General features: G+C 64.4%; 2 protein-coding genes across 2 annotated transcripts; one reads left to right on the top strand and one right to left on the bottom strand.

The window, feature by feature from the left end:
* Positions 1-1,267: 1,267 nt before the first annotated feature.
* Positions 1,268-7,000, top strand: H696_01069 (hypothetical protein). Its single transcript, XM_009494953.1, has 11 exons — positions 1,268-2,178; positions 2,278-2,320; positions 2,495-2,628; positions 2,681-3,383; positions 3,594-3,868; positions 4,012-4,460; positions 4,654-4,731; positions 4,823-5,187; positions 5,367-6,195; positions 6,304-6,368; positions 6,479-7,000. The coding sequence occupies exons 1-11, from the start codon at positions 1,408-1,410 to the stop codon at positions 6,934-6,936; spliced, it is 4,170 nt and encodes a 1,389-aa protein (XP_009493228.1). The 5' UTR covers positions 1,268-1,407; the 3' UTR covers positions 6,937-7,000.
* A 400-nt stretch (positions 7,001-7,400) lies between these two features.
* On the bottom strand, positions 7,401-8,503 carry H696_01068 (hypothetical protein; the record flags this gene model as incomplete). Its single annotated transcript, XM_009494952.1, has 2 exons — positions 7,401-8,218; positions 8,344-8,503. 2 exons carry the CDS (start codon positions 8,501-8,503, stop codon positions 7,401-7,403), a joined length of 978 nt encoding a protein of 325 aa, XP_009493227.1.
* Between the last annotated feature and the right edge of the window lie 29 nt (positions 8,504-8,532).

The following is an 8,532-nucleotide window of genomic DNA, read 5'->3' as shown; positions in this document are numbered from 1 at the left end:
CCCACCACTTTGACCATGTTCTGCTCTTGGAGGACGACTTCCTCTGGTGCGATGGCCTTGGTGCTGAGGGGGCCGATCCAGCGGGACTCTTCCCCGGAGATTCGATTGGCCCCATGGTGGCCGAGCATGCGTTGTGCGTGGGCTTGCCGCATGCGCTTCGTGCGGCGCCCCGGTCTTTCGCCGCCTTGCGACTCAGTTACGGCATGAATGGCCTGGTGCTGCCATGCGGCCATGGGGAGCTTGGAGAGCTGGCCGCGCTAGTCACTCGAGCCGCGCGGGTCGGGCCGGTAGACACTGTGGTCGGACAGTGGCTGGCAGATCGTGCGCGCAGCGGCCCCGGGCGCCTGGCCGGCCGGCCGGTAGCCGAGCCGGGCTTTCGAGCGGTCGGCTGCGGTCGGCGAGACGCGCTGGCAGGCTGCCCGGGAGATGCCTTTACCCTGGCGGGGGGACTTGGGGTTTATTTTGCCAATCTGCTTCATCACATTGGGCACTATTCCATCCGCCGCGGGGGGGACTACGCCGGGGGGGCGGAAGCCCGAGCTGATGGTCGAGCATGCTACCCTCCCTGTGGAGGGCGGATACAGTATGTCGGCCTGTTGGCTGACGAGAACTGGCACCCATCATGCGGACGCCCAGACACCGAGGCGCCAGTCGCCTGTGCCACGCCCGGGCGCTCGTGCGCAGAAGCCCACCTCCAGGCCGCCGACCCGGAGGCATGGTTCTCGCCCTGCCCCGGGTGCAGGGATCCGGCAGACAACCAGCCTGGCGGCCCCTGCACAAGGGGGGGCATGCCCTTCCCCGTGGTGCTGGCACAAGCTCGGACCATGCTCGAACAGGGCGCATGCGCCGGGGGTGGTGGCCTCCGGTGAGCGGGCCCGGTCCGCCGGCAGGTCGCAGCTCGATCGCGCAACATCCCTGGTTTAGCCAGCCACAACCGGGATGCGAGCCGAAATACAGGTCGCCTTGAATGTGTGTTTGTGGTGGTGTCCGAAGGAGGGGGCAAAAAAATCGGCCCGAGTGCAAATGGCCGCCCGGAGCCCGCACAAGAGTTGGCTGTTGGGCCGGGCGGGAGAAGGGCCTCCCGAACGCGGGGCATCTTCATTTTTCTGACACTCCCGCCCTCGCCCCCCAGGCCGAGGGCCCACATCACCCGGCCCTCCTTTTCTCTTGCCTCCATACCCTTGCACCCCTTCGCAGACGCTCCTTTTGCCCTCTGCGCGACCTTGATTTACCCCTCTCCACGTGTCGGCACGTGTACGCTCGCACACGCTCGCACACGCTCGCACACGCTCACGCCCATACCATTTGGCGGCGACACCCACAGGCGGAAGTCCCCACACCTCTTTTGAAGCGCGACCCGGGAGCGGTCACTCGCCGCGCTTGGGTATCTCTCCGTCCTCTTTGACCATGTTTGGCCAGGGGCGGCAATCGCACCCTCCCTCTGCGGGAGCCTCCTCACGCATGTCGCACCATGGTGGTGGTGGTGGTGGCGGTGGCGGCGGCGGCGGCGGTGGTGGCGGCGGCGGCGGCGGCGGCGGCGGTGGCGGCGGCGGCGGCGGCGGCCGCAAGTCCCACTCTCGGGGCCGACCTCCTCCCAGCAGCCATGGCCCTGGCGTGCCGGCCTCCGGCATGCCTGTCGACGCGGGGCTCTTTTTGCGCCTGCGCGACGCGGCTCTCGGAGCGCTGGTTCGCTGGACTCCCCTCTTTGAGGACATGTCGCAGCATGGCTTCCGGGCACCGCGCACCGACCCGCTGCGAAACGCCCCAAAGACCCCGGCTGTTGTTCGACCGCCATTGTCACTGCCAGTCCCCCCGCCATCGGCCATTCCGTCGCAGGCAGCCAACTTGCACATGTACCTGGACATGGGTCCCTCGGAGTCGGTGCCCAAAGCCTCGGACGCCTTTCTCGGGCGCCTGGAGCGTGCGGTCACTCGAGGCCAGATCCTGTGCCTGGTGCGCGAGGAGTCCGGCAAGCGCTCGGACAGGGACAAGCGTTCGCGCAAGCGCGGCCACAATGACCCTGGGCCGCCAGACGCTCCGGTGGCTGCGGGCATGGGCGGAGGCGTGGGCGCGGCTCTGGCCCGAGCGGCCCTCAACAATCGCGCCGGTGTGGCATCCCAGCATGATGCCACGGAGGTGTATCACCTCCGACGCCTGGACTTCGAGTCGATTGCCTATGTACGCTGCTGATGTCCATTTGTGTGCCCTTCCGCCATCTTTTTGGTTGACATGTCTTCATTTCCCCCCCCCCCCCCCCCCCCCCCCTCTCACTGCCAGTACTGTCTGCTGTGCTTGGAGTCCAGCATTTATCCCCCATTCAGTATGTTGCCCGCGAGAACATTGGTTCGATTTTCATCCCACTAGTGTTGCCTCTTTGCGCCTCCCCGGTGCTTTTCCCTCCCCAAGCATGAGTCTGTCTAATTCCGCGATCGCATTTGTCCCTCTTTTTCCTCCTCCCCCTTCTCCTCCCCTTCCAAACCCCATCCGCCGACAGACGGCAACTTTGAAACATATGTCGGCATGCGCGGCGCGCATTCGGGGATCTCTCGCCTGCGACGAATCTTTGTCCAAGCTCTGACCCGGAGCTTCGAGCAATTTGGCCTGCACCCCTTCAACCGGGCTCTCTATGTGCGCAGCCTTTTCCCTTTCCCCCCCCCCCTCCCCCCCTGCCCATCTGTAGCACATGCTCTTCACCAATACCGCTGAGATCGTCAAGGGCCATGTGGATATTTCGGCCCACCTGTCGGCGGCCGAAACCCCCCTCGGTGAAGCGGTCACCCGGCGCCGGACCATCCTCTTGATGGAACTCGTCCAGGCGGCTCCTCTGCTGATGGGTCGGCTTTTGACCTTCCACCTGGGGTATCTGGCACTCGCCGAGCGCCGACCGCCCGGGCATCAGGCCGATCGGGAAGACTGTTTCCCTGGGCCGGACTTTGGGCCTCGGCCTGGGCTCGCCCAATCGGTGGGGGCATTGGCATACTTGCGAAGCCGCTTCCCCGCGGAGCTGGCCCTGGCTGTGGACTCCCTGTTGGCCGATGTGGCCCTCTTTGGCCAGCGGCGGCAAATCATCGGCAATGCCTCTTCCGACTTGGGGTTCCTGCTGACCCTGCTGCCGACGACCGGTAGTTTGGTGCAGCTAGCAGCCACACCGGCGGGGCATCTGGCCGGCAATCTGCTCGCCGGCTGGCCAGTCGACGGCACGCACGCCGATGAAGGGACCCCATCGGCTGTTCCCCTCTCCTTGGGTCCTGTGCTCTTTGGTCTGGCACATCAGGCCACAGAGTATCTCCCGAGTCGAGGGCTCGCCGGCCGGCCCGAGGCCTTGAGTTACCTGCTGTCCACGGTAATTCAGCTGCTGGCCTATCTGTCATCAGCGGTGGAGGGTACGTGCATTTGTGTGTGTGTGTGTGTGTGTGTGTGTGTGTCAGAAGAGGAGGACAGGGCGCATTCGATAAGTGTCACAGCCCTGTCTCCATCTGCTTGCCGCTCTTTCCTTCAATCCTCCAGTGCCCTTCCCTCACACCCCTCCACCCGCTCCCCCGCCCTCCACCCTCTCCGACATGTGCTGGCGCTTGTGTCACTCCATCCTGTAGGTTCGCGATCCTTCGACTTCTTCCGGCGGTGGCTCTACTTCTCCGACTTGGCTCTACTACTGGGACCGCCGTATCTTGAGCCAGAGCATGTGGAGAACTTCCTCCAGGCGACCGTACAGGCCACATCATTGGCATTGCTTGGCCAGTCTGGGCTCGGCGCATACCTCCTGGAGTCGGCTTTGGCCCCGTCCCCGCTGCTGCTGTCTGCCTCGCCCAATATCCTGGTGCGAGTGCGCAACGGTCGACGGAACCTGGTCATGCAGGTGGTTGAAACGGTGCGTGCTAGCCTGGCGATCTTGTCCGGGGCTCCTTGCCGGTGCTTTGCTTTTTGTTGACATCGGGTCCCCTCCCCCCCCCCCCCCCCCGCCCCTCCTTCACCTCCCCTCCTTCACCTCCCATCGGTGGCTCCTCCTTTCAGCTTCTCCGTCGTTTGGTGGCCATTGATCCGCTTTCCGGCACCAATAGCCCGGGCGCGGCGGCGGGCAGCCAGCTGTTCCTGCCGCCGGTCGATGTGTGCAGGCATCTACATACGGTCATTGCGAACTTGCTTCGCGTGTCCCATACCCCCTACCCAGCAACCGATGGAGAAGTCGACGAGGCTCTCCAAGCACTGGATTGCCTGCTGGGCCTGGTCGGAACGGGGTTTTGCTTGTCGGCTCTCGGATCGGCCCTGCTGACCCGCCAGGCCGGTGCCCTGGCTGGGGAGATGGTGGCCATTGTGGCACGGTCGGATCTTTTGTTGCCAGGCAGTGACGAGCAGCCGCAACAGCAGCACTCCAAGCTGGCCACCGCGTGGTTTCCTCTCTTCTGGCGCTTCCTCTTGACACTCTTCTCATACCTGGGTCTCTCTGGGCGAGACTTCTTCACGTGCGTGCTTGACTTGCTCTTCCCTCTGTCGATATTTTCTGCGCGCCACATTTTCCTCCTCCTCCTCCTCCTCCTCCTCCTCCTCCTCCTCCTCTCCTGTCTCCCTCTCTCCCTCTGTCCATCTCCAGCTGTTCTTCCGTCTCATCATGTGAGTATGCACATTAACCTGCTTCTCTTCTGGCGAAATGGCCAGTGAGTTCTGTCTGGTCCTCTCGGAGCAAAGTCCCTCCCCAAGGCTGATCCAGCTGCTGGACCTCCTGCTCTTCGCCGAGTACGCGACCTGTCAATCTTAGATGATTCTACCACCCACTTGTCGTCTGGCCTCGGAAAGCTCATCATCCATGCTCTTGTCTTGTACCCAGCCCCGACATCCCTGGCTCGCCCGGGCCCATGAGCCAAGCCTTGCCGGAATTCTTCCTGCGCAACCAATGGCCCCTGCTCTGCCTTCAAGCCTTCACCAAGGCCCGACTTGGTGCGTCCCTTCATAAGGCCGGCGCTGGACGCGAGGTAATTTGTGGATGGCTGGGGCTGCTGGCACGCGGCCTTTCCGCCGCAACCGAACGCACCCCGGGCGCTTCATGGGGCACGGCCCTCTTTGAGTCCTCCGCTGCCGGGGTCACCGGAACTATGCTGGCTCGGACTTGGGCTGGGGAATTGCTGGCCCTCCTGGCGGAGACCGACTCTCTGGAGGCATTGACCGCTCGAGGGGTGGATATTGCCGGAATCGGTGCGTCTTTTGCCCTTTTTAGCAGCCATGTCTTTGCCAATCTTCCTGACGCCCCCCTCTCCTTCCCTTCCTCTCTCTCCTTCTCCCTGTCTGCCCCCCTGCCTCTCACCCCCTCACCCTCTTACCCTCTCTCTCTCTCTCTCTCGCGCGCGCGCGCTCGCAATGCGTGTTCCTCGCAGTCGAGTCGCTGGCCAGTGTGTCGGAAGTTTTCCGTATGGAAGCCGTACAGGCAGGTCTGTTGTTGCTACTTCCCGCGCGGGTAGGTGACACTGGCGCTCGCGAGCCCTTGGTGGGCACCGGCGCGCCGGCCGAGGGCCCGGAGCTCTACTTCCGGCCGACGGGGTCTTTGGATCAGAGCGCACCTCTGAGTCCGATCCATGCGCCTCTCTCGCCGGCCGGAGCCTGGAACAATGGCGCCTCATCTGCCTCAGCCGGGCAATGGGACGAGCGCATGCCCGGGTCTACCACGGGCGTCACCCCTTCCACTCCCCGGCCCAAGGATCGGGGACTGATGCTCCAGGCCAATCTTGATCGCCGGCCATTCCTGCAGAAGCTGGTCCGCCGGTCGCGCATGCACCGAGCCGGGCGCGCCGGGGCTTCCACCGGAGGAGGAACCCCCTCCGCAATGGGGCCGGATCGAACTGAGCTCCCCGTTCTCGGCTCTGGCACGGCCGGCACAGTGGCCGTCGCCGCTGCGGCGTACCTACACTCGGGGGTGATCCGACGCCCCGGCTCCGGCGTGCCGCGGGTAGCACGCTTGGCACCGGTGTCCGGCTCGGCTACTCCGGCACCGGTGTCCACAGGCGACATCTCGCTGGCCGGCTTTTCCGCGGTCGATGTGCCACCTTCGGGACGACTAACCACGGTGTGCCGACCCTTCCAGCCGGTGGATGTGGCACTGCTCCGGTGCCTGCGTCGCCTGCTGGCACTGTCCGGCAGCACCGACCGGCCGGGCTTTGCCCAGCAGCAGGTGGCCGACCGCCTGTCACTCTTCATCTTGTCACACGGGTGCGTCGATCGAGTGCACACACTTTTCCTCTGCCCTTCGAGGAAGCATGCGCTGACTCCCGCTCTTGTTGTGCCTTGCTTCTCCCCTCATGGCGTCTCCCTTTCCAGTGATGGCCCCGCGGTGGTGCACTACGCAGCGACCATCCTGAGCCTGTTGGACTTGCTTCCTCTTGGTACATGCTCGCCATATACCCATGTGTACATCTCCCTGTCTCCTTTTCTCCCTGCCTCCCACTCACAAAAGAACGCGCCACATGTTGCCTCCCCTGTGATCGGTCCTTAGACATGCTCATCCAGCCGGATGGAGGCCTGCCCGCCGGCTTGGTGACCCTGTGCCAGGCATTTGCGCAGGCCTGGGCCGCATGGGGTCGAGTGGGGGCTGAAACTGCAAGCCCCCAGGCGCCTCCCGATGGCCTTGCCATTTGTACCATCCGCCTGGTGGGGGTTCTTCGTCGGGCGGGACTGGTCCCCGACAAGCTGGCCTTGGTTGCCGAGGTGGTGCGCGCGCTCATGGCCAGCGATCACACGACTCCCGCCGCCGCGGATGCTCCTCTGGTCCAGGGTGCTCGATTTTTCATGCCGGAGCTGGCCCGCGCGCTGGCCCGAGCGGCTTCCGCGGGAGCCGAAGCCCTACTGGACGGCTGCCCGGAGAGCTCCCTGGCCAATGAGCAAGACCTCTTGCGGATTGGAGCCTCTTTCTTGGACTCACTCGGGACCTTCGCTGGGCGTCTGTTGGCCTAAAGACAGCAGATCCCCACAATACCACTAGAAATAGATATGCACGCAGTGACGCCCGTGTTCCGCCCTCCGCTGTCGATCCACGCCCTTGCATGGCGTACCCACACACGCACACGCACACGCACACGCACACGCACACGCACACGCACGCGCGCACACACACACACACGCACACACGCACACACGCACACACGTGTACAGACATGCCGCCCGGACAATTGTGTCCATCACCCACATGAGACACAAGATAGATGCGTGACAAGCACTGACATGTGCGCACGCGTGCGGGGTGGTGCATGGAAATACGCACGGGCAATCGCAACCACATCTGGGCCTTTGTATTCTCTTCCACGCAAGGGATGGTACACTGTCTCTAGTCGGCCAACTGGTGAGGGAAAATGAAGTAAACAAATTGATCGAAAGAGACCCTGGGGCCATCTATGCAGGCGCGCAACTGTGCCACCTGCTTAGGCCTTCACCTCCTCCTCGTCCGGCTTGCGGAGCTGGATGACCTCCAGCTCGGAGGTGACGTAGTCACCGCACAGGGTCGGGGGGTAGGCCTTGCAAGCCTCCTCGGTGGCGAAGGGGCCGAGGGGCTCGAGGGTGGCGTCGCTGTTGATGTGGTGGAACATGGTGGAAGACACGCGCCAGAGGGGGCGGTTGGCGGCGCGAGCGGCGTCCAGCGCACGGCGAGTGGTCTCATCGAAGACCACCTCATGGTAGCCGGCGCGGATGGCACCGCCGGTGAGCCACTCGAGCTGCTTGCCGGCCTGAACCAGGAGGCAGCCGTCCGGCACGGAGACGCGCATCTTCTCGCCAGTGCGCAGCCAGATGTAGAGCCCGGGGAAGCGGGACTTGCCGTGGATGGTCAGGAAGTTCAGGTCGTAGTGGAACCCGGCGAAGATGGAGCCCTTCTCATCGTAGCGACCGAGGTCCGAGCCGGTGGGAGCAAGCAGGTGCTGGCCCTTGTCGGACATCTTGGGGAAGACCTCGCGCCCCAGACCAAGACCCTGGCCGACCATGGCGCCGACGGTGTTGACCGCGCCGTGCATCAGGTCACCCCAGCGGTTCATGACGGTCTCCCACTCGGGGAAGGCGGCCGGGATGACGGCCGGGCAGTTGAGCTCCGGGAACTTGGTGTCGACCGGGCGCTCACCGATGCGCCAGAAGAAGCGCCACTTGAGGTCGGGACCGAGGGGGAGGGTGGGCTTGTGCTCCTCGCCGAAGTTGCTGATCACCTCCTCGCAGTTGGGATCGGCCGCACAGCGGGGGACCTCCACACGCTCTGCAGGGGAAGGGGGGGGGGCGGGCGTCAAGAGCGGGGAAGGAGACAGTGGAAGGCCGAGAGTCAGAGGCAAACACGGAGAGGGGAGGCGCATGATGGGGGCGAGGGGAGGGAGGTCAACATACCGGGGGTGGCGCCAACCTGGTAGCCAACATCAGCACGAACATCAGCCATCTTGGCCTCGGCAGGCTGGTCGAAATAACGCTCAAGCATGTCCAGGTAGTTGCTGTTCTCCTGCTCGGAGACGCGAGGGTCGCGCACGAGGAGAATGCCATGGGACTTCATGACGGCGGCGGCCTGTGTGTGTGTGGGGG

The sequence above is a fragment of the Fonticula alba genome, assembly GCF_000388065.1.
Source record: "Fonticula alba strain ATCC 38817 unplaced genomic scaffold supercont2.2, whole genome shotgun sequence".
NCBI lineage: Eukaryota > Rotosphaerida > Fonticulaceae > Fonticula > Fonticula alba.
Note: the sequence above shows the minus strand (reverse complement) of the source record. Positions and strands in the feature narration are given on the sequence as shown.

Excerpts from the sequence above, each read along its gene's own strand:
- H696_01069 (XM_009494953.1), top strand. The coding sequence starts at position 1,408 with ATGTTTGGCCAGGGGCGGCAATCGCACCCTCCCTCTGCGGGAGCCTCC. Across the intron at positions 2,179-2,277 it reads ACTTCGAGTCGATTGCCTAT|TACTGTCTGCTGTGCTTGGA; the intron begins GTACGCTGCTGA and ends TCTCACTGCCAG. Across the intron at positions 3,384-3,593 it reads TCTGTCATCAGCGGTGGAGG|GTTCGCGATCCTTCGACTTC; the intron begins GTACGTGCATTT and ends TCCATCCTGTAG.